Below are 24326 nucleotides of genomic sequence, written 5' to 3' on the forward strand. Positions count from 1 at the left end.
GGTGCTATCTTTGTAGATCTAGATGGAGGAGTAGAAGACGGAGATGGATTTGTTGACTATGGTCACTGATCAAGCTCCTGCTCTACTGCTTCTCCAGGTTGGTTCTAATTTCTTTGAATTTTTGATTGTGCATTGATGCGATTTGTTGATATATATGGTTACTCGTTGATGATGCATTTGGTATGTGATGTCCATGATATTGCACACATTGGTTTCATTGTGTGTTCTTCCTGTCGTTGACTTGAGACATTTGTCATTTAAGATGCATGGGGCTTGTTTAGATGAAAATCGAGGAAACAAAAAGAAAAGAAAGGAAGAAGATGGAAGGAAAAGAAACAAAAATTATTATTATTTTCTTTGTGCAAGCTAGCATAAGAAACCAGTTTGGTTTTTTTTTTTTTTCTAATTTTTTTACTTCGTGCAAATGACATTATGATCCATGAAAAATGGCAAGGAAAATTTTCTTCATGTCATGAGTTTCAAAGAAAAAGAGAAACAATGACAGAAGTTATCTAAATGTGCTGCATAGCAGTATACCATAATGGAAATAATGCCAAGCATATAGTAGGAGGAATCATACACTTCACCATCCTTTGAGGTGATCTCTTGATTTGTCATCCATGCTAGAGCCAAATAACCTTGAGTACTTCTAACTCTAGAGAAATTTGACCTGAGGCCTTGCTTCTCTATAAGCTTTGACAAGCCAAAATCTGCCACCCTCTGCTGAAGATGCTCATGTAAGTGTATAATTTTGTGGCTGCATGTCACATTAAGGATCCCCTCCAGGCATTCCTCATGCAAATATGACAAACCCTTACCTGTTCCTACCATAATATCAAACCTCCCAGTCCATTCTAAGCGCTTGGAAGAACTTGAGGACAGAAACTTATCCAAGGAACCACTCTCCAAATAGTCATAAATGATATCTTGTGTTTGTCTTCAGCACAAAACTTCATGCAATTTCTTCTCTCTATGATGCTTACCTCTGCCCATGATTCAGCTTCTCCTTGACTGACTGATGCCTTCCAATCTCTTTACCACCACAACTCTACCATCATCCATGAATTGCCCATATCCACCACATCTTTTTTGTGGTGGATTCTTTTTATGTACCACCATCTGAAACTTATTTCTTATGCAAATTAATTCTACAAAACCCACACAAGCCACAAATTTAATCAGATATCTCAAGTACAAATATTTGTGTTTTAATTTCTATGGGTTGATCAGGGATGAAAATACTCCTTTCTGAACAATTCATAGCTGGATCTGGTATGTTTAGCTGAATGCTATCTCCACTAGAAGTAATCTGGCTCAAACTTGGCACTTTGCTGTACATCCTAGTCATGTAATCAGGCATATGAAATCCATTAAATTAAGTCCTTTTAGGGTAACATTCCCCTGTGCCATCATGCTTGTATGTGAAACCTTTGCATGCACGTTAAGCAGTCCTGTCTAAAATATTCTAAGGACTTCTCCACACTGAATGCAGCCAAATCATAACCAATTAACCATAATAGTCTTTGTGAACTAATTGCAGAAATTCTGAGTCATTGCGGGTACTATTGAACTTTGGTGAACATCCCTTAGACTAGTCTGATGAATCAATCATGTAGAATCCAGGACACACACAAGAAGGCTTTAGTCCATGTACACAAATTCTATATGTTCCGCAGATGCCATGAACCCTGCATGCATCAACATCAGCTGACCATATTACATCCCATAACCATTTGCTAAAGGCCCTGTCCATCAAGAGTTGCTTACCTTTCACTATTATAAGGTCTTCTATCAGATTTCAATATATCAACACACAGGTTTGGCAGATATACACTGGATACTTTTGGGCCATTGTAGATGAGGCATACATAATATGTTGCATCATCATCATCATAATGCAAGACACTGTAGCCTGATGAATAATTGTTAGGGCGTTTGGCAGACACTACGCTGTTCCTTGTATGATCTTGATATGGAAGAAGAGCTTAGTTGGGTTACTAAATCTATGCCATATGATATCTCTGGTTTGATTTGTTAGTACCAGCTTGTCTGTATCCAGGAGCTCTGCTTTTGTCTCCCTTTAAATGAATGTACGTAGCTTCCATATAGTTATGTCATATGATCAGTTAATACCAGGTTTCCATTTCTGTTAAAGTTTAATTTTGAGTCTTTGCCATGGACAGCTTGGTTTTGATTCACCATCTAAGTTGTTGTTCTAATGGCAGAGTAGGTGAACCATGTGGAATAAAAGTAGGTATTGTTACCTAATAAAAAATCCGCTCGAGAATGTGCCTCTGTGTGAGATCAAGAAATCTTCCTCTTTTTCAGCAGCCAGTGAATCTCCATGACTCAAGCTTTGCAATCCTTGCAGTTCCGCTGACACCACAGTTGCGAGTAATCAGAAGAGTAGCAGACTTGATGCTAATTTGTGTGCATTTTCTGATGAAGACCTTGATTTCGAACTTCCTTCAGTTTTCTTTATTTCCATCATATTTTAGTCTGTCACCCCCTTTTACAGGTGGGCTACTGTTATGTGATTAAAGTTTACGTGGTTTGTTGATAGTATGGTGAACTCATTTCAAGATAGAAGAGGTAACCTATTTATAAAAATTTTTATGCAGGATCACACTCTTTCAAGTCATAAACAATCAGAGTTGAGATTGCCTGCTGGGTTACAGTGGTTACTATGATCACTCCTTTCAAGGTAAGATTTCTTCTACCTCCTATTCTTACTTGTCTTTATATGTTTCAGACGTACATAATTTATTATTGTTTGTTTGGGTAATTGCTGATTAGTAAACTCTCATAAACAACACTATATGATGAGGATCATGGTTTTTTTTCATGTTATATATTAGACTTAGCAAATGAGATGTTTCTACACAAATTTGTATCTGCTGATTAATAAACTCCCTTAAACTAGTAAATGGGATGGTGATAAGTGGATCATGCTTGTTTTATTCTCTAGACTAATTGGTTTGCTGTGTATGCCTGAAGCAGCATTGGTAACGAATCCTTGCTGGAAAGAAAATTCATGCTTGACTGAGATATGATTATTCACATTCTAAACAAAAGAAATTGTTGAAAATCGTCCACTCACATTTTTATAGAATAGCCATGAGTAGCATGTTCATAAATGTCAAGGCAGTGAAAAAGACAAGGTAATAACTTACTATTATATATTTATATTGGAATGTGATTTTTTTTTTAATTTATATATTTTTTTTAAATGTTGTGCCTACTTATATTTTAAACAAAGAACATGTTGGAAGATAGTCTTGAGCATAATGTGCATAAATGTCGAACCAGTGAAAAAAACAAATGAAATAACTTAAAAACCATAATACTGAAATATGATTGCTTATTTTTAACAAGCAGTCCCCTGCTTTTACATGCTACTGAGTAAAAGTATGTATCAACATAAACAAAGAGACAAACAACATCAATTACTTAAAGCTTATTTTCTGAAACAACTCTAATCATCTCTGAGAAGAATGGATACAACATGACTCATGTCTGGCCTTTCTTTTTTGTCACCTCTAACACATAATAAAGCAACTTCAATTAATTTCTTGAGCTGTTTATGATTATAGTCACCATTCAATCTAGGATCAGCCACACCTTCAATGCCTTCATCTTGTTTGATCTTTTCCTCTATCCATTGCACCAAAGGGTCTTGACAGCCTAAAACGCTCCGCCCGCTAACCAGTTCCAATAGCACAATCCCATAGCTATATACATCTGCCTTGGAAGTGATTTCTTGATTCATTATCCACTCTGGAGCTAGATATCCTCGAGTACCTCGAACTTTAGAGAAGTGTGAGTTTATTCCTTTCATCCCTGCGAGCTTTGACAAGCCAAAATCTGCCACCTTGGGTTGGAGTTGGTCATCCAAGAGTATGTTCTGAGGCTTTATGTCGCAATGAAGGATCCATTCCAGGCACTCTTCATGCAAATAGGACAAACCCTTGGCTGTCCCTAGTGCAATATCAAATCTCTTGGTCCAGACCAAGGACTCAGATGAATTTGAGAACAGAAACTTATCAAAGGAGCCATTCTTCATATATTCGTAGACTAGTATCCTGTGTTTATCTTCAGCGCAAAACCCCCACATCCTGACCAAGTTCATGTGATTGATTCTCCCTATGATGCTCACCTCTGCCCAAAACTCAGCTTCTCCTTGGCTAATTCTTTCCAGCCTCTTTACTGCTACAACTCTACCATCATCTAATACCCCTTTATAAACTGCTCCAAAACTCCCCTTCCCAATTTCTTCTTTGAAATTTTTAGTTGCCTTCTTTAGCTCGTCATATGTGAAACGCTTGAAACCCACAGCTAATGCAACGTAGCCCATATCCACCACCTCTCTCATCCTATGGATCCGCTTGATAAACCACCATCCAAAATTGATGCAAATTAGCTCCACAATGCCTATGGATACCACAAATCCAATAAGGTACTTGAAATAGGAATGCTTATCATTATTCTCTGTGGGTTGCTGGATGATAACAACATTCCTTTGTGAGCAATTCAGAGCTGGTATGTTTAACTTCACATCATCTCTTGCGGTTGTAGCAATTTGGCTTGGAACTCTTATGTACATGACACTGGGGTAATTTGGCATCTGGTACCCATTAAATAGAATGCTTTTGAGGTAGCAATTCCCCTGCCCAGTGTACTGGTAAGCGAAACCTTTACAGTTGCAGTCAGCTAAGCAGGCATTTTTGCATGATCCGAAGGACTTGCCTGGCCCAGTGTTTTGCAAGTCATAACCATAGTAATCTGTATGAGATAACTGCACAAATTCTGAGTTATTACAGTTTGGATTGAATTCTGGTGAGCATCCTTTGGACCAATCTGACGGATCCGTCCTTCTGAATCCTGGAGGGCACATACAAGAAGCCTTCGGTCCATATACACAAATACCATTTTGTCCACAAAGGCCACGAACATCGCATGCATTTATATTAGCTAACCATGTGATCTTCCATAACCCATTTGACTCATTTAGACTGTACAATCTCAGCATCCCATCATAGTTGAGTGTCAATCGTCTCTTCGGACCCAGACCATAATCTGTTGCTTTAAAGTTGAGGTTATCAGTCGACATGAAATACCCCAGTTCATCTAGTGTTGCATTTCTGCTGCTATCATAAGGTGTTCTGCCATAGGTAAATACTGATACATCTGGATTTGGCCAATACACACTTGATATTTCAGGGCCATTGTAGATAAGGCTTAGTATGTTGTTATCATTGAAATGGAAATTATAGTATCCTGATGAATAGTTATTGGGGCCTCTAGCAGATACTAAAATGTTGGCCTTCCTGAGAGTTTGATGTGGAAGCAAAGTATCAGTAGGGGAGTCGAAACTCCCCCATATGATACCTCCTGTCTGATTTAATAGCACTAGATTGCCTGTTTCTTGAAGCTGGACACTAACAGGATCTTGATTGAATGTATTTGTCTCCCATATAATAGTGCCATACGCATCGGTTAATACCAAGTTTCCATTTTTCTGAAAGATTAAATTCGATTGTTCGCCTTGTACAGGTTTATCTCGGTTAGCCATCCAAGTTACTGTTCTATTAGCTGAGTTGGTAAACCAGATTGAAAAACAGTAGGCGTTGGTACCTACCTTGTAGAATCCGGCGGAGAATGTTCCATTGGGAGAGACCAAGATATCATCCTCATTCTCGACGGAAAGCGAGTCTCTCGGGAACAAGCTTTGCAATCCTTGCAACTTTGCTGAAGCTGAAGTTTCAGTCACAAATGAACTGAAGAATAGCAGAATAAAAATGAATTGGAGGAGAACTTCCATGATGATTGAAGCTAAGGTATCAGTTTTGATTCTCAGGAGAGTTGAGATGAGTTCTGTTATTGGAAAAAAGGGAAGGTAAGACTTTGAATGCTGATGAGAACAAACCGGATTTGTGCTTTCCTCATTTCAGACTATAATTAATCTTTGAATTCAATTACATTAATAGTTGATAGCAACATCTTAACTGCTTTATTAGCTACATATTTAGCAGTATGTCATTCTATATAAATTATGTGAAGGCATTGACTTTGTTGGGGTTGACTTTCCATTTTGGTAAACAAATTTCAGGAGCCATTTTTCAAAAGACATGCATGAACTTGCCCATGAAATTCTATTTGCATGTCATTCTGGTTTAGAAGACTTTGACACCCATACATGGCTGCTTTTCTAGATTAGACTGTTTCTTAATTATTTATTTCCAATCTTGAAATTTAACTGAATACTAAAGATTTCCGTAACAAATGGTTATCAAAAGTCTTTTTTTTCCCCCTTAATTATAAAAAAATTTAAATAATTGATGTCATATTAATTAATGATCAATGACATTTATCAGCTTACCAGATCTCTGTAGTTATTATCCTCACACCATATTTGCTTAGAACTTCCTAAAAATTTAAAGATAAATTTGAAAAATTATTATAATTTTTTTTTTATTTATTTTGAACAAAATATGGATCCAGTAACAATAAACATAAAAGTCACTGGCTATAAATTAATTGTTAAAATACATAAAATAAATTATATATAAAGGAAACAAATATTTATTTGATTGAAAAGAAAAATAGAAATAAAATCCAGAACCATGCTCTCCTCTTATTCTCAAATCCATAAACTTATTAATTCGAAACAATCCCTTTATTCTATAAGTCAAAAAGGTAAATAAATGAAACAAAAAAATCAATACTTTTAAAAACTTTTAATTTCCACATCAACAAAACAAGCTCTAAATCAAGCCAACATATCAAATCCAAACAAAGCTCGAACTCGCATCTCAATGCGAACCCGAATTTCAAAGCGAACCCGAATCTCAAAGCGAATGCTACTCCCCTCTCTACATCGTCTCCCACCTGAGAACCCTCGTCTTCGCGCCAACCCATGCTTTTCTATGCTTTCAAAACCCTTTCTCCAGCTTCCTCTCCAAAACCCTCTTCCCTTCTCTTCTCCGATCTCATGCTCCCCGTCCTCTCTCCAATGCCTTCTTCTCACCTCCATCTCCTCTCCCCCTCCTCCCCCAAACCCCTCTTCCGCTCCTTCTCCTCACTCAGAACTCCATCTCAGACCCCCACCTCCGTTAACAACTACAACCATCTCATCCAGATGCTTTGCAAGCGCGGAAACCTTAAACAAGCTCTCGATCTCCTCCCTCATGAGCCCAGCCCCACCCAGAGGACCTACGAGGCTCTTATCCTTGCTTGTGTCCAGAGGAACTCCCCAGGCTCTGCTGCTGTTGTCCATCGCCACCTCTCCGATGATGGTTTTGATCAGGATCCCTTCATCTCCACCAAACTCGTTGGTATGTACTCCCATTTCAATGCCCTTGATGATGCCCGGAATGTGTTTGATAAAACGTCTCAAAAGACTATTTTTTTATGGAATGCTCTTTTGAGAGCTCTTGCTGTTGGCGATGAAGGTGAAGAAGCTCTGCTGCTTTTTCGGGATATGGTTCTTGTTGGGATTGAGCTTGATAGCTGTAGTTACTCTTTTGCACTTAAGGCTTGTGTTGCTTTGAGATCTTGCGAGGTTTCGGCCTTTGAAAGGGTGAGGGAAATTCATGGGCATGCTTTACGGCATGGGTTCAATTCTCGGGTTCATGTTGCGACCACACTTGTTGATTGCTATGCGAAGCTTGGATGTGTTTCTTATGCTAGGAGGTTGTTTGATAGAATGCTTGCCAGGAATGTGGTTTCTTGGAGTGCCATGATCGCTTGTTATGCGAAGAGTAACAACCCCTTTGATGCATTGAAGCTTTTTGAAGAGATGATGGTGTTGGAGCCTGACATTGTGCCTAATTCAGTTACTATGGTGAGTGTCCTCCAAGCTTGTGCTGGTTTGGCTGCATTGGGGCAGGGGAAGATTGTGCATGCGTATGTTCTTCGACGAAGACTTGACTCCATTTTATCCGTAGTTAATGCTCTGATCACAATGTATGTCAAATGCGGTACTCTTGTGAGCGCACGGCGAGTGTTTGATGGGATGAATGGCCGGAGGGATGTTGTGTCATGGAATTCTATGATATCTGGTTACGGGATTCATGGTTTTGGCACAGAAGCGATTCAGCTTTATCAGGAAATGCTTCATGATGGAATTGCACCTAGTACTTTAACATTTTTGAGCATCTTGGGTGCTTGCAGCCATGTCAAGTTTGTGCAACAAGGAAAAACATTGTTTGAGTCGATGATCAAGGAACACGGTATCACTCCTCGTGCAGAACACTATGCGTGTATGGTAGACCTCCTCGGTCGTGCTGGCCAATTGGATGAAGCAATTAAGATTATAGAAGAAATGCGAATTGAACCAGGTCCCACCGTGTGGGGTTCCCTCCTTGGAGCATGTAGGATTCATGGTCATGTTGAGCTCGCTGAGAGAGCATGTTCTCATCTCTTTGAACTTGAACCAATGAACGCTGGTAATTATGTTCTACTAGCAGATATATATGCAGGAGCAAAGATGTGGGAAGAAATGATCAATGTAAAGAAACTTGTAGAAACAAGAGGTCTGCAGAAAGTTCCGGGATGCAGTTGGATTGAGGTGAATAGAAAGATGTATTCATTTGTATCTGTTGATTTTATGGACACGCACACAGAAGAGCTTCATGCTTTGTTAGTTCAGATAGTCAGAGAAATGAAAGGTAAAGGTTATATTCCCAACACTGATGTTGTTCTTTATGATCTTGATCAAGATGAGAAGGAGCAGATCTTGTTGGGTCACAGTGAGAAATTAGCAGTTGCCTTTGGTCTAATCAATTGTCGCCGTGGAGAAGTCATTCGGATCACCAAGAACCTTAGGCTTTGCGAGGACTGCCATTCGGTCACGAAATTCATATCAAAGTTTGCCAGAAGGGAGATAATTGTTAGGGATGTGAATAGATTCCATCATTTCAGGGATGGATTTTGTTCATGTTCAGATTATTGGTAAGGTTATTCAGCATGGATTATTGGATCAAGAACATGCTTATGACTAGAGAAAGGATGCAGAAACATGCACAGATTGGTTGCTGACATGAAAAAGCTGCTCATACAATACTGGGTTCTTTGTCTGTATGTATAGTAATGACAATGTATGTATCAATGCCCAGAAATTTTTTAGGCATATCTGATCAGTAAGACAACATACTTTTGAAATGAATCCATACTATATATATTTATACATATAAGCCACTGTGAGTCCGATGCGACGGAATTAGTCACCTCAGTGCTCATTAAGGCGATTGTGCTAGTGGCACACCTGCCGGCCAGTTTAGTCAAAGAAATGTACATACACAAACACAGGGTTAATATCTCAATAAACATGAAGTTAATATCTCAATATGCACCATATGTGTTTTTATTTAATAGAGGTACAGAGTTAATAGAGATACAGAGTTAATTTTTTGTGCTTCTTGAAAAATTAATTTTAGGTCTTTTATCATACACAAATTAAGATTTTTTTTCGTTAGCTGTAGAGATTTTTAGTTTCCCGTTATATTTTAAAATGATTTGACAGTTTAATTTTATTATTGCAATTTTATATTTGTTGCAATCCAACACTTTTGGTAAGTAAAGACAAAATTATCAATTTTTTTTTAAATTTTACTAAATAAAACATCACCTCTGGTTTTTTAATAGCTAAGTATTGGTTCAAACTCATGAAAAAGTATATTGTTAAAAAATAATTCACCTTTCTATTTATTATTCTTTATTCTGCCGCTTGTGTTAATTTTCCAACCATTTGAGGGGTTCATCGCAATTTTGAAAGGAAATTAAAAAAAAAAAAGGGTTGGAAATAATTTCGAGATTTTTCAGGGTGTATAACTGAAAAGTCCAAACCCTCTACTTCCCTCTCGCTCTATCTCCATCTTCACTAGACGTTAGGGTTTCAAGCCCCTCACTATTTTGGAGAAGCTGGTATTCGATCTAGGGTTTTGATCGGCAATTGGACTGATAGGGGAAGCAGGGCGCGTGATTTAGGGTTATTAATTGGAAGAAAGGTGAGGTCTTTGGTGTTTTAAGGATGAGCTTCGTGAACCCTAGTGGAGCGTTGTTGGCGGCGAGCGGTGGAGACACCGTGAAGCTCTTCGATGTTACCGTAGACCTCGGCGATCCCTGCGTTCTCAGCTACTCCCCTTCCCCCGGATCCCATGTCAATTCGATCAAATGGAACCACACTAGTACTTCTCCTCTTCTTCTTCTTCTTCTCATCTTCCAATTATGTTTTCTTTTGGATGTTTTCGAAGGCCTGTTTAATTCTAAAGCATGAAAATTTAGAGAGTTTTGGTTAACTATAATTGCCGTTATTGCAGACCTGGTGGTTGCTAGTGCGGGAGAAGATAAAAAGATCTCATTGTGGCATAAAAATGGTCAATCTTTGGGGACAATACCAATGCCTGGGAATGATGCAAGTGATGACATACAGGTAGGTTCTCATTCAGAGTAGAGCAAATTAATTTTTTTTTTTTTTGATAAATCTAAGGTTTTGATTTCAATTTCTTTCTTTAGGATATAATCAATGTTGGGAAAATTAACAATACTTTAATTTCTCAGGATTTTTCATGTTGAGAAGTGTTTGTTGCATCCACAGGAATCTATACTTTCTGTTAGCTTCAGCAATAAAGGTTCAAGGTATATTTGCTCTGGTGGAACCAGTCATATGATCAGAATATGGGATTTGCAAAGGAAGCGATGCATCAAATGGTTGACTGGTCATAGTGATACAATTACTGGGGTCATGTACAATTGTAAAGATGAGCATTTAGCCTCTATTAGTATGAAGGGGGATCTTATTATCCATAATCTTGCTTCTGGTGGGCGAGCTGCTGAATTCAAGGACCCAAATGGGCAGGTTGTTTGGTTTATGATTGATTATTTTCCTTCTTCATCTTATTGACTTCTGTGAGGAGGTCATATTTGATGTTGATTGATTACTTTTGGTTACTTCTGTTTTCTCATATGTTTAAGTTGTTGTAAATCCAGGTTTTGAGAGTGCTGGATTATTCACGGCTTAGTAGGCATATTTTGGTGACAGCGGGTGATGATGGATCAATACATTTGTGGGAGACAACTGGCCGTAGTCCTAAGGTTTGTCTTATATCACTTGTTATATTTGATGCATCATGTCATTCAACATATGTTTGTTTCCCCAAGCCCATCTATATGGGCATATAATCACAACGATGAGTTCTGGTTTTCATGATCAAGCTGGCCGTATAAGATGTCAGTTGCACTTGATTTTGGTTGCTTCATGATTATGTTAATTATATGTTGGATAACAGCTATTTTTCTATCTATTCTGTTTTGGCTCATAATTGTAATTGGTGAATAGGTTTCTTGGCTAAAACAACATTCTGCACCAACGACTGGAGTTTGTTTCTCACCATCAAGCGACAAGGTGCCTCATCTTGCTAATTTTCTATTTTTTCTTACTGGCCCATCATATTAGGGGAGAATTAATATAGTTAATAGTTTGATGAATTCCTTTATACCAGTCCATCTTGGTGCTTCTGTTGTACAGATAATTGCAAGTGCTGGTCTGGATAAAAAATTATATATATTTGATTCTGGTACAAGAAGACCCACGTTTTTTGCTCCTTATGAGACACCGTTCTCTTCACTGGCATATAGTGATGATGGTAACATACTAGCTGCTGGGACAAACAGCGGAAATGTGGTATTCTATGATGTTCGGGGAAAACCTCAACCTTTCACATTGCTTCGGGCCTATAATAATTCTGAGGTATCCTCTCCAATAATGCTTTTTTGCTGCTCTAAATATTGAGTTTAACATTTTTTAGCTTTTCAACATTTGCACAAAAATGTGTAGAGAGCTTATTTACTAGTTTATGTTTTCTGTTTCATAATGGGCTAGTACTTATGAGTGTTGAATCTGCTGATTTCTTATTTTATTAACCAATTCTCATATATCAGTTGTCAATGTTTTATTCTATTGGATGTGAATACTATGTTTACTTTCAAGACCTTTAGCATGTTTTATTTTTCATAGTCAATGAAGATGATGACAATACTTCATATAAACCTTGTGGATCTTATCCAATGACAGATATAATTAAGGAGGATATCAATATTTTTTAAAAAAATTCTCTTACATGTTAGGATTATCCTATTCATAAGAGCAAATTGTAGAGGTTTCTATTGGGTCATTTTGAATGGTATGGGTTATCTTCATCTGTCTTAGTGCATCACTCGTTGTTATGCATGGAAATCCCTATCATCAATATATTTTGCTTTCCTTTTACTTATTTTCTATCATTTTATCATTTATGCTTACCTTTTCTAGTCATCATCAGGCGGTTACAAGTTTATCCTGGCAAAGATCAAAACCTGTTGTTGTAAATGAGAAAAATCTTACCTTCGAAGGTGCTCTGCTAGGAGGTATCAGTGAAGATTCTGTCCTTATGCCAGATCCTTTACCTTCAGTGGCAGCATCAAATGTTCCTTTAGAGACGGCACTGCATTCATCCTATTCTCTACCTACTACTTTCAGTGGTTCATCCCTGGAAACTCCTCTTAGGAATCGCTTGTTCCCAGGTGGATCTTTATCAAAGTTACAAGCTCCTCGCACCAACTATAGCATCAAGGATGATATGGATGTCTTTTCTCCACTCGCTGATGTTCAACCAATCACCCCTTCCATTGGGAGTCAGTTTGATGACCATGATGAAGCAAGAAAGGATAGTGCAACAGTCAATAAAAGGTCTGCACTCTATGCCGCCTCTGTCAGGAGATATGTTGAAGGCAATATGGATCCACATCCAATTTCAGATTGGACGTCAAATTTAACATCTCGACAGGTAAATTCAATTACTACTATGTCTGTTTATTACTGTGGATGATGAGATATTTTGTTTTAGTGCTCAAAGTGTGTAATCTCAAATACTATGGCTTTGCTCTTTGAATTTATAAATATTCCATGATTTTCTTTAGTACAGTTGACATTTGAAAACTTCTGATGATAGTTCTATTGTGCAGGAAGACTCGTCGAATGCTCCATCAATGTCTGCTACACCTACTGCATCTCTGAAGAGTGATTCATCACTCTCCCTAACCCCTCCGGAGGCTTGGGGAGGAAATGCTTTGGTTGACAAGTTAGCCCATCGCCGTCAGCTAGCCCCTGCGGTTTCACGCATCCTGCCTTCACTCTCACTAGCACCATCTGGATCTATATATTCAGGCATACAAGAGTCATCTTCTTTTTCCAGTCACTCTCTTAAGAACCCTTCATCAAATCCTAGCACCAGTTCCATGACACTACCAAGTATAGCAACCCTGAAAAATGAAGCACTTTCAGAATCTTCGTCTGTTTACAATCCTAGTTCTGCTTCCACTTCCTTTGCGGCCAAAACAATTGTGTCATCTGCCAATATTGAGTTGCCAGGGTTAGTGCCACCGACTCATCAAAGGAGATATTCCACTTATGCTGAGAGGATGGCTGTCACTTCCTCTCTCGCTGATGTATCATCCTCAACAATAAGTTCTCCAAAATCAAAGAAAACAGGAGATGAAACTAGAGAAGACCTTTTAGGCAGCCGATTTGCTAGACAAGACCTTCCATCAATGACAGTGATGGGGATTCTTCCAGTTACCAATGTGATAATACTTACATTCCTGTCATTTATATGACTTTTATGTCCAGTTATTGCTTCGTATTTAAGTTTGCAGTTGCTATTACAGGGGGTTTCATCTCAGCCTCATCCTGGTCAGGTTGATCAACAGCAGGGAACTTCATCATTTTCGCTTCAGTTAGTTCAACGCACACTCGAAGAGACTTTAGGATCTGTGCAAAAGTCAATACATGAAGACGTGAGGAATCTTCATATCGAGTTGCTAAGGCAGTTCCACATGCAGGAGGTACAAATTAATTGATTCATCATTGCATTTATAATTTAGGTTTAGTAGAACATTTTAATTTAACCTTCTGACGTTTTTAGTTTTATGAGAATTTTTGTTCTATATTTGGGAACCAATTAGGTAGCCCATAGCTCCCTTGGCTAGCAATCTCCCACCAAGTGATAATCTGATGCCATGCTAATAAAAACTTTAAATATAAAAAATACACACCTTTGTCCTGCCATGATAACAATAATGTTGCACGGTTGATGCAATCATGTTCCTCTAGTTTGATCAAATTATTCTTCGATGTGGTTCGATCATGCGCGGACTTCAGTTTTATATATCGTTGTTACTTTTTTGTTTTTCTGATTGTTTTTATGCGTATCACAAAGAGAGAGATGCCTTATGAAAGTGGAAATGCTTTAACATGTCTTTAACAGATGGAAATGCACAACTTGCTTGCGCCGGTTTTAGAAAAACTGGAGGATTTGTCAAAGGAAGTGCAGTTGCTACGGAGAGAAAACCAGCAACTTCGGCAATTACTTTAGCTCAAGAATGTTGTTTTATGAGTTCTGGATTTATGTTCAGGGTTTGACATAAGGGATTGTGAGGGGGGTAGGGTTTCCTTTTTTGGTCTCGAGTTACAGAAGAGGTTTCTTTGTCTCCATGTTGTTGTGTGTGTATATATGATTCTTGTACATGTATTTGAGTCTCTCCAGTGAACTCTAGATTGGAAGTCTCACCTGCATGCGCCTTCTGTATTGAGATTTTTGAAGGAAAATTCTGAAATTGTACGGATGCACCCAAGATTTGATTCATAGATTTATGTTCGCATTTTGCTCTCAAAATTAAAGTAAATTTATTTATAAAGTTCATTTTAATTTTATTTGAAGCAAGACATTTATCATGTTCTGTATTACTGTATATATATATATATTAGTCATAATCTACCAATTTCTCACAAATGAGATATGGAGGAAAAACCAAATGGTATATTGTGAATGAAAGAGAAAAAAAAAAGAAGATACGTTTGGAGTCTTTTTCATTTTGAATTCAGATAACTTTCAAAATCATCAATCAACTGTGAAACCATCAGCCATGTAATAATTATTGTGTTTAATAAAACTATGGCACCCCATGGAAACTAACCAAGAAACATTTCATCACTCTTGATCATTACAGCACAAAACGGACCTGTAAATTACAATTGAAATTTGCAAATTTAACAGGCTCTGGTAGCAAGAGCAGCAAGAATGGCATGGAATGATAGATAAATCAATCCCAAATCCCAATCACTGGTAGAGATAACTATATTACACATGAAGATCAGGAGCTGAAATGGCAGATCATGAACCCTAGCCTAAAGTGATATATATACAAATAATAAAAGAATATTACATACAGAACAAGCGGGTGGCACAGCTTCAAGACACCCGCTTGATGAGTTGGTTTACGGGGTACTATTGATCCTCACATTTGAGAAGAGCCACCCTCTGCGACCTGGACTGGCCTTGCCTGTTGTTTAGGATGTCAATGTAGGTGCGGATGCGGTAACGATCAGAGTTGGTGAGGGAAAATGGTGGATTTAGTATGAGAGATGGTGCTTCAACCAAAAGAAAATACAGCAATTGTACTGCCTGGGAATACTGTGCTTCTGCTCTCTCCACATGATCCATCATCTCGTTGACCTGTGAAGGATGCACACAAATGGCTGTTTTGATCAAAAGTAACTAAAATGTGTCTTCAGAAACCAGATTTAAATTTGAAGGGTAAGACAAACTTCTTCGAGTTAATCACATTAAAGCACACAGCAAACACTTATTTAAAATTAAAAAAAAAAAACAACGTGCATAATTATCATTGTTAACGTACCGCGCCATGTTTGCCAAGGTCAAGAGCAGATCTGAATATTATCTCAATGGCATCTGGCATTTCAGTAGTTTCTGCAAGGTGAAAAAAAAAATATATAAATATATAAATATATATATATACGGAGTTAGCATCAGAACTCATAATTATGCTTCAGCTATGGCTAGATAAAATGAGAATGTTATTTATCATACCATCAACTTGCCCAAGATCCTGGGCAAGATTTTCAGCATGGTCAACCTCAAGAAGGAATTCTTTTTCAATTTGTTGACAAACAGAATCTAGCCATGGCTGGTAAATGCTGCCAATACCCTGTGAATTAGAAGCATTCTTGTTGTATGATACCCTTTGTCCAACCTCTTGAGACGGACTTCCTTCCATAGCTGAGGCCGCCTGAGCATGGCAAATATGTAGAGCCTGCTTCCAAATTGCAAGAAGAACTAGTTGAACTGAAAAGGCCTCCAGTCTACAGCTATATGCACGATTTTGATTCTCCAATCGACTGCCATCTTCAATCTTTGGATTAAGTTGTAGTCATGTTACAAAAAGAAAGAAACCACATAAACACTTCAATCTCTTGAACATGCTAACAAAGGCAAGATAACACAATCATCATCACATAGATGGCAACAAACACGGATATAAGGAGTGATCCCAATATCAGAAAAGATAGCATCACTGCTACAAATAAAGAAAGGAAGCTATAAGAAAAGATCATGCGAGATGTTCACATTTGTAGCGGGCAAGGTAGGCTCTAAAGTTCAAATTTTAGTCATGGTGAAAGGAATACTACCGGTAAGTATTCAATATGTTGTAAAAGAAGTAGGTTGATAATAAATAATAGATCAGAACTATGATTCTATGACTTATGACAGATTTTACCTTCTGATTCACCAAATCAGTTATGACAGATGCACACTTCTGCAATGATCGAATCCTTGTCATGCAGTCAGTTGATGGCTGCTCCATGGCATCACAGACATCCATGGATCCTTGTGAAGTCCCAGATGCTGGGGAACCGTGACTTCCCAGACTTCCAATAGGACGGCTGTTAGATGTTACTGCACCAATTATAGGCATTGGTGCACTTAATGCCCTAGTCTTGAATGCACCAGGTGAACTTCCCAATTTGCATGGTAAATTGCATGGCCGTGATGCACTTGTTGACAATGATGGCAGCTCAAGTGGAGGCCCCGAGACAAGGACATATTCCTGGTCAACAAATTCCAATGAATCTACAACGCTAGGATCTATACATATTATACAAGGAAAAGTTATCAGCAGAAGCTAATCAAAATGGAAAATGAATATCAATGGAAGATAGAATTTGCCACCTTCAGGAGGAATCTGATTGAGTTTCTGGTTTGACAATATCTGATCTCCCTTGACACTTCCATCAAGGTATCGATATGAATCATTCCTGGAACTGGTAGTTTCTGATCTTCGGATGGCATTACTATATCTGGAGGGATTATCCATGTTTCTTGAGGGGGAGCAAACAGGAGAGGGGGAGCAAACAGGACTTTCATCTAGCTTATTGTCAACAGAGAACCCATATGTGGATCTTCTTGAGGCATTTTTCATGACAACAGATGGGCTCACATCATGTCCACTGGAGTCATCATCTAGGATGAAAGGAAGGCAATCTTCTTGAGAACTCCCTTCAGAGTGCCTTGCAGGACTAGATTCAACCAAAGTGCAGCTATCCCTTGTAATTGGTGATGCCTGGCTGCTTATGAATAGAGACATATATAAGGAGGAAAATCAAATAAAGCACGCTGAAAATAATCTTGAATAGTGACTCCACAATTGTTACCTTAATAATTCATCTGGTTGGCCTTTAGAAAGAAATGGGTGGACAAAGAACTCCTCAAATGTTAAACGCTCAACTGAAAACAGATGCAGAAACATGATAGAAGAGAGATTAAGTGGCAGACAAATATGGCAGGATGAAATGAAATGTCAACTGTCAGTGTTCAAATAACAAAATAAATGTTCAAATATCACAAAAATATTGGTACCACATACCGGGATTACGACGTAGTAACTTCTGGCACAAGTCAATGCAATCACAGCTCAAATTGATATTGGAAGGGAACCATAGTTCATTTGATTTGATGATATTTTTCAGCAACTGGTTGACAGGAAGATGTGATAATAAGTGCTCAGTATCTTCAACCTAGAATTTGAAAGATAATAATGTTGATAAAAAATCTAAGAAATGAACTTGGTAACCACACCTCTATTTGATTATTTCCAGTAAATGGTGTTTTGCCTGTTACAAGTTGAAATAAGATGGCGCCAACACTCCAAAGATCTGCCTGTTTTGCAGAGAAACAGAAATAAAACATCAATTAAGAAAACCATGCCATTGACTAGATTCATAAGAAAAGACAAAGGTATCACCTTCGCATCATACTTCTGAAGCTGCATTATTTCTGGAGCCATATAAAGAGGGGAACCACACAGGGTTTCAGCCAGGCCACGGGGCTGTAAAGACCTGCAAATGATGCAAGCTAATATCTGAATCGTAAACAAGTAGGAAAATCCATGAACTGAAAGGTTTACAAAACATCAGTGTCTTCAGAATACAACACTGAATGGAGTTCTGAATGAAGAGGTATAGTAGCCAGCACTATAATAGCTCAAAACAAGCACATATTTAACTCTTGGATTGCCAGAGCATAGCTGTTGATAATGTCCAAATCTTAGTTTTTATTCATCTACTCTGGTAGAAATAAATGTTTCAAGTACAATTCCAAGTACAAGATGGTTTCGGCCATGACAATGTATGGCCAGTTGCAGACAAACCAAATGTACAACAGTCAGCCAAACAGGTTTTAAAAGCAATAATTAAGAAAACTGTGAAAATTAGTACAATATGAAGTAGTCACAAAGTTAATGAAACACAAAATAAAGGTGATTTTTAAGTATTGATCAGTGAAACAAACATGATTAAGCATTTTGCTAAATAAAGTGATCATATAGATCCATAATTTTCAATTAATTAGTACCCCAGATACCAAAAATCAACAATTGACTGGAAATAGCATTAAAGGTTTATTTAATTTCACATGCTGAATGAAAGCCCACAGGTCAATTCAAAATTATGCATCTGGAAAATAAGGCCATCTGAATTGGTAGGTGATTTACTAGAATACATATTGAACAAATATTACCCACATAGATAATCAATGGACTTGTGTGGTGAAGAATACAATTGTTGTGCAAAAAACAAGAACTTCTCTTGCACTTACAAGACATTACCAAAGTGTCAAATAAAACATGAGGGTAAGGCCTAATATTTGGTACCATAGAACTGGAGATCATGCTCTAAATAGAGAATTTATTTTCACAGAAAAAAAAAATACATCAGTAAGATTCTAGGTGAGTTTAGAGTTAATGAATGGCTTATATGAGTATGGTAAAACATACACCACATGCACAATACATTGGTTCACAAAGAATTAACAACCACAAAACTTTCAAGCTTTTAACAGGCAAGCACAACAAAATAAATCTCACCTTGCAAAGCCAAAGTCTGCAATTTTTAATATAGAACTCTCATCATTTGTTGAAAGGAGTAAGTTCTGCCATGAACATAGTAAACATCAGGAAATATATCACAAAAACAGTTGCTTGGAGAAAATGGTCATTTCCAAATACTAAAAGTACAAACTTCTAGCTTCATAACTTTGCAAATAGTTTGAATCAGGTTATTGAATTTAAAAATATATGCTATGGTCAAATTGCTGCTACCTCCTAGTGATAGAAGGAATATGCACAAACAGCATAATCTAGCTATAAACATCAAATGGGTTCCTGGTGGGGAACCTTGGCATTGCAGAAGAAAAAACAAAAAGATTTACGGTAGCAAATTAAGCTAGCGGGCGTAACATCTAATTTCTTAAACAACAGGACAACTGAGGATAGAGCTGTATGAAAGATGAAATAAACTTCAAATGGGAAAACAAGCAAGATTAGTGCATCAACAGCCACAAAATCTTACTTTTCTAGCCCCGCATAAATTTCAATCACACAATAGAAAAGAGCAAGACAAAACCTGAGGCTTTAGGTCTCGATGAATCAAATTGTTCTCCCGGAGCACCATTAAGCCAGCAGCTACAAAAGAACAATCCAATTTACACTACTTACTAAAAGTGACTTAACAATTACTAATAAATCAAACAGTAACAGAGGAAAAAAAAAATCAAATTCAACTCATTCTACCTAACTGTTGCATGAAATGCCTCGCAACATCCTCAGGCACTCTTCCACGACGCTGTATATACATCGATAGATCCCCACCCCTACAGTACTCCAACACGAGGTAAATCCTCCCAGAAGCCTGAAATAACCCTAAATCACTCAACAAAGCAGAACTAAAACCAAAATAGAATCAAAGCAACAAAAAAAACAAGGGTAGGTATTCAAGACCTTGATGATATCATGGAGAGAGATGACATTAGGATGATCGATGCGCTTAAGGATGTCGATCTCAGAGAGAAGACTATCCTGAAGCTTCTTGCTAAGTCTCTCCATGACGATCTCCTTCACGGCGACCTCGGTGCCACGAACACGATGCCGAGCATACCAGACAACGGAGAAGGATCCCGACCCGATCCGGCGACTGAGGATGTAGTCTCCGACGATGCGCGCGTCTCTCATGCCGCTGCTGACCATCAATTGAGCCATAGAGGCAAAACCTAGAAGGAAACGGAGAGGAAGAGAGGAGGAAATCAGAGGAAAAGGGCAAAAGTTCGGAGATTTGGGGATTTTGGATAGACTTCGACAGAGAAAGAAGGAGGTGACCTCGTATCTATATATAGTATAGAGATATGTACACGTTTTTAAAAGAAAATTTATGTATAACCCCTTGGCTTTATACAAATTGTAAATTAAACCCTGTGGTTTTTAGAAAGGTTCATTAATTATTTTAAAAATAATAATTTGTCTTATTTATAGGCTTGTAAAATAAGTGAGTGCTTTGTCCTATGTGCTTGAATTTGGGGATTTTATTTGTTTTCCTTTTAAAAAAAGTCACTATTTTTTTTTTTTGAAAAAATGGATAAACCCAATCATTAAGAAACGAACACCAAAAGGAGCTTAGGCTCTTACAAAAATAACCACCAGAAGTGGTTGAGAGTACAACAGACAAAAACAACAGCCAGAGAGAAAGGAAGGGGTAAAAACCTAAAGGGAGAGAAACTCCTTTAGGAAAACAAGTAAGAAAGTCTAAAACTCGCCGGGAAAAGAAGGTCTCGACGACGGGTCATCCCGCACCACATCTCTAAAACTCAGGAACTCCAGACTCCTCTTTATCTTTGACACAGATTACTAATTTTTTATGTATAAGATTTTATTTCCTTCAAAAAAAGTGTTTTCTTCTGTGTGCATATATATATATATATATATATATATATATGGTAAATGAACAAATTATAATGATGTTTAAGTATGTATAAGAAAATATGGTTTTAATAAGTAAGTACCGAAGGATGGTTTGACACGGAATTGCTTGAAGCATAGTAAGTAAATAAATTTTTTTATGGTGTTTTTAACATATTATAATAGTAAAGAAGCATGAATTTTACAGATATATATATAAAAAAATATTGTTTTATAAGACTTACATTAGCATTTGGACATTTTTGCAAATAATTTAAGGGGTATATAAGTAATTTTATCTCTTTATTAAATTTGTAGTAATTGGCAGAAGAAGAAAGAAAATTCTTTGTCCTTACCACACATTTACAAACCTTTACATTTATAAAGAATCAGATTATATATATTTTATATTTATCATAAACTACAAATTCTAAAATTAATAATTCTGTAACACTGAAATGAACATGGAAACATTCAAAACATAAGTTTGATCATTCTTCTCAGACAAATCTCAAGAAGAAACAGCAAAAGTTCACAGTTGAACACAAGGAGGTACATTGACAGCAGCAAAAGTAAAACAAAGCTAAATGTTTCCTATGATTTTGGGAAAATGGTCCTAAGTAAATGAGTGTGTTTTTACAAGTGGCTAGCAAAAATAAGTTGTATCAACTGCCAAGAAACTGTGAATTTTTATATTTTTCCTGCTAAACCAAGCTCCTTGCACATTTGTTCATCAGGTTGCAGACTTTTTGGGATTGCACCGAAGGCACGCCGTGCCACCTCAATTCCTGAAATGGTATTATGAAGAAATGCTGAAGTATCTTCAACAGTCTTGCTTAAATCAGTATAAGAGAGTGACATGAAGGGACTGGGCGACGGGAGAGTTTTCTCGGGCATGAACAGGTCTAATTCAGCGGCCTGTACAAACCTTTCAGTGGCTGACTCCCATGACAACTGATGCCTCTGCTCATCTGTTAGTGAAACAGGCTCTTCAGTCAGTGCTCTTTGTGTAAGTTCAACAAATTCCTTGCTGTTGTTATACATGTGGCAGTTTGGAAAACGCTTGAAGAAGTCATTTGATGGGTGGTTGGCGCATATCACAATTTTGCCCATTGCCAGTGCTTCAGCTGTGGTTGTGCAAACCACATCGGTTGTGCTAGGATTTATGAACACCTTGTAGCTGAAAACCCAGAAAGCAGAAAATCACAAAGGGAAATGATCAACAGAGGTTACAATGAAATAAGTTTGGTAATCATGTCACTCACTCATGAAATAACGGGTCGGCATGATCACGGCCAGCATGAACTCTCACAGCCAGCTTCAGCTTGCTTGCAGATTGGCGAACTTCATCTGAATCCTCACCATTTCCATATAAATCCACTTCGAGGCCTGAAAGTTCATTTTGGTTCTTAGAAAGCAGTTGGAGTAACTCTTTGTAGCCTTTGCTCCAAACCATCTTGCCGATATAGTAAGCACCCTTCGTGAAGGCTGGTTCATGTCTCTGTTGCTGATCTCTCTTTACCAGTCCAACCTCAAGAAATTTTGGATTGACACCATGAACATTGCAAATGATGGACCTATGAAGATCTTGAGTAGCACCTGATAGTCGTATAACCTGCACATAAACATACATTGTTGCTATCTTTCAATAAGATATACAAGAAGATTAATCAGACATAAAAAGCCAAAGAAGGACAACATTACCTTGTGGCAGGTGATGTAGATAACCCAGTTATTAACATGCTTCAAGAGAAATGCCTGAACAACTCCATTTTTCTCTCTTCTCACATACTCGAGATAGTTCGTGTGAACAACACCTATCACCCTCTGGAATTTAGTTTTCCACCTTTGACCATGATGGTACCATGTAAGATGTTCAGGCTCCTCAAGGACAGCAATTTCAGCCTCTTCAACGGGAATGATTTCTGTAATATCTCCAACCGGTAAAATGCTCCTTTTATCTATGGCAAACTGCATGAATTCTATCAAAAGCCCATCAAAATCAAGTTCTCTTGATAGACAATACTCTCTCAAAACGCTAAGAACTCCATATATGATACTATCAAAACTAACCTTTTTTATACACCTCATCAAAATGTTAGCTTCTTAAATCTTCAGAATAATTAATCAAATTTTCTACAGCATATTAAGATTAAGCAAAAAATTGTCATCTAATACAGATTAGAGAAAAAAAAAAGAAGAAGAAATGCACAAGCAACCTTTCCAGGATAGAATCTTATGCTGAAGTTGGATGCAAAATTAATCCTCTCTTCAAGCCATTGACGAACAAAGTTTTCCTGTTGAGATGGTGAAGTGAACACGATTTTATTCGGATAAACGAGTTCTTGATCCTTCTCAGAAAGCCAAGGAATCACCAACACAACATCCCTGGCCCCATCTTTTGCAAGATAAGCAGCACGAAACAAAGGGTTCACCGCCGTTCCAGTCATCCATGGGAGACTTGCAGTAGTGAAAATTGCAATCTTTTGCTTCCTTGCCATCATTGATTCAACAACTATTTCCACTAAAAAAACACAACCATGCTGATAATCTTAGTTCTCAAATCAGATCATAATGAGGCCTTAGATCCACCTAAACAATATAAAAAATTGACAATAAAAACATCTGGCATGTCTCATCAATGACACTTAAATCACACTTATGCCTACACTGCAAAAGTTTTGTTTGCATAACCCTAATAATCCAAATGCTAATACAATGATACAATTAAATCATCACAATAGCAAAACCAAACCTGAAAAATGCATTAAGATTGAAGGAAAACATAAGAAAAGGATTAAATTCTTCTTCATATCATCTTGTATAAATGACGAATCAAGTGTGTAGTATTAAAGTTCAAATTTTTTCTACATTTTTCCTTCATCTTCTCTGAATCCAATGAAACAAAAGGAATTCAATAAAAAAAACTCAAAGAAAAAACGCAAATCTAAATCAGAGAATTAGAATTGCATCACAATGGAGAGCATCCGTAAAAGAAACATACCAGATTAAATCCAATCGTGAGAGGATGAATGAAGGAGCAAACCCTAATTAGATCGTGATTCTTTTTCAAGTCAATCACATATAAGGGAAAGGAAAGAGGATACGGACCACGAAAATTATACTAAATTGTGAGGACTTCTTTGCAAAAACATCCAACATGAAAAAACCAAGGGCTTGTTTGCAAATTCTCTGTAGATGTTCTA

At 37.5% G+C, this 24326-nt stretch overlaps 5 protein-coding genes across 6 annotated transcripts; 2 read left to right on the plus strand and 3 right to left on the minus strand.

Moving 5' to 3' along the window:
• Positions 1–2624: 2624 nt before the first annotated feature.
• On the minus strand, positions 2625–6103 carry LOC120268916 (putative receptor protein kinase ZmPK1). Its single transcript, XM_039276178.1, has one exon. It carries the CDS (start codon positions 5819–5821, stop codon positions 3476–3478), a length of 2346 nt encoding a protein of 781 aa, XP_039132112.1. The 5' UTR covers positions 5822–6103; the 3' UTR covers positions 2625–3475.
• A 693-nt stretch (positions 6104–6796) lies between these two features.
• LOC120268349 (pentatricopeptide repeat-containing protein At3g46790, chloroplastic) lies at positions 6797–9267 on the plus strand. Of its 2 annotated transcripts, XM_039275785.1 has the most exons (2): positions 6797–7334; positions 7452–9267. In XM_039275785.1, the coding sequence occupies exons 1-2, from the start codon at positions 6917–6919 to the stop codon at positions 8954–8956; spliced, it is 1923 nt and encodes a 640-aa protein (XP_039131719.1). In that variant the 5' UTR covers positions 6797–6916; the 3' UTR covers positions 8957–9267. The 2 variants fall into 2 exon arrangements, with proteins under 2 accessions (XP_039131719.1, XP_039131718.1); XM_039275784.1 differs by having other exon boundaries at positions 6797–9267.
• Positions 9268–9851: 584 nt separating this feature from the next.
• LOC120269019 (protein NEDD1) lies at positions 9852–14681 on the plus strand. Its single transcript, XM_039276310.1, has 10 exons — positions 9852–10187; positions 10320–10432; positions 10598–10858; positions 10990–11094; positions 11339–11404; positions 11528–11749; positions 12321–12824; positions 13003–13620; positions 13705–13881; positions 14304–14681. Exons 1-10 carry the CDS (start codon positions 10031–10033, stop codon positions 14409–14411), a joined length of 2331 nt encoding a protein of 776 aa, XP_039132244.1. The 5' UTR covers positions 9852–10030; the 3' UTR covers positions 14412–14681.
• A 322-nt stretch (positions 14682–15003) lies between these two features.
• Positions 15004–20537, minus strand: LOC120268993 (serine/threonine-protein kinase ATG1c-like). The gene is made up of 13 exons (XM_039276275.1): positions 20170–20537; positions 19963–20080; positions 19796–19854; positions 19258–19322; positions 18139–18232; positions 17973–18053; positions 17761–17866; positions 17549–17621; positions 17067–17461; positions 16615–16982; positions 15927–16248; positions 15736–15806; positions 15004–15551 (listed from the first exon to the last, which is right to left on the minus strand). Exons 1-13 carry the CDS (start codon positions 20425–20427, stop codon positions 15324–15326), a joined length of 2238 nt encoding a protein of 745 aa, XP_039132209.1. The 5' UTR covers positions 20428–20537; the 3' UTR covers positions 15004–15323.
• A 1048-nt stretch (positions 20538–21585) lies between these two features.
• Positions 21586–24199, minus strand: LOC120269342 (digalactosyldiacylglycerol synthase 2, chloroplastic-like). Its single transcript, XM_039276674.1, has 5 exons — positions 24125–24199; positions 23340–23644; positions 22825–23091; positions 22386–22735; positions 21586–22300 (listed from the first exon to the last, which is right to left on the minus strand). Exons 2-5 carry the CDS (start codon positions 23622–23624, stop codon positions 21811–21813), a joined length of 1392 nt encoding a protein of 463 aa, XP_039132608.1. The 5' UTR covers positions 23625–23644; positions 24125–24199; the 3' UTR covers positions 21586–21810.
• Positions 24200–24326: the final 127 nt, after the last annotated feature.

Source organism: Dioscorea cayenensis, chromosome 9 (assembly GCF_009730915.1).
Source record: "Dioscorea cayenensis subsp. rotundata cultivar TDr96_F1 chromosome 9, TDr96_F1_v2_PseudoChromosome.rev07_lg8_w22 25.fasta, whole genome shotgun sequence".
Taxonomy (NCBI): domain Eukaryota; kingdom Viridiplantae; phylum Streptophyta; class Magnoliopsida; order Dioscoreales; family Dioscoreaceae; genus Dioscorea; species Dioscorea cayenensis.

Coding starts and splice junctions, on each gene's coding strand:
- LOC120268916 (XM_039276178.1), bottom strand. CDS start 5,821: ATGGAAGTTCTCCTCCAATTCATTTTTATTCTGCTATTCTTCAGTTCA.
- LOC120268349 (XM_039275784.1), top strand. CDS start 6,917: ATGCTTTTCTATGCTTTCAAAACCCTTTCTCCAGCTTCCTCTCCAAAA.
- LOC120269019 (XM_039276310.1), top strand. CDS start 10,031: ATGAGCTTCGTGAACCCTAGTGGAGCGTTGTTGGCGGCGAGCGGTGGA. Junction 10,433..10,597: donor ATGCAAGTGATGACATACAG/GTAGGTTCTCAT, acceptor TTGCATCCACAG/GAATCTATACTTTCTGTTAG. Junction 11,095..11,338: donor CAACTGGCCGTAGTCCTAAG/GTTTGTCTTATA, acceptor ATTGGTGAATAG/GTTTCTTGGCTAAAACAACA.
- LOC120268993 (XM_039276275.1), bottom strand. CDS start 20,427: ATGGCTCAATTGATGGTCAGCAGCGGCATGAGAGACGCGCGCATCGTC. Junction 20,081..20,169: donor CTCTCCATGATATCATCAAG/GTCTTGAATACC, acceptor GGGTTATTTCAG/GCTTCTGGGAGGATTTACCT. Junction 19,323..19,795: donor ATCGAGACCTAAAGCCTCAG/GTTTTGTCTTGC, acceptor TGTTCATGGCAG/AACTTACTCCTTTCAACAAA.
- LOC120269342 (XM_039276674.1), bottom strand. CDS start 23,624: ATGATGGCAAGGAAGCAAAAGATTGCAATTTTCACTACTGCAAGTCTC. Junction 23,092..23,339: donor TAAGATTCTATCCTGGAAAG/GTTGCTTGTGCA, acceptor GAATTCATGCAG/TTTGCCATAGATAAAAGGAG. Junction 22,736..22,824: donor TCTACATCACCTGCCACAAG/GTAATGTTGTCC, acceptor GTTTATGTGCAG/GTTATACGACTATCAGGTGC.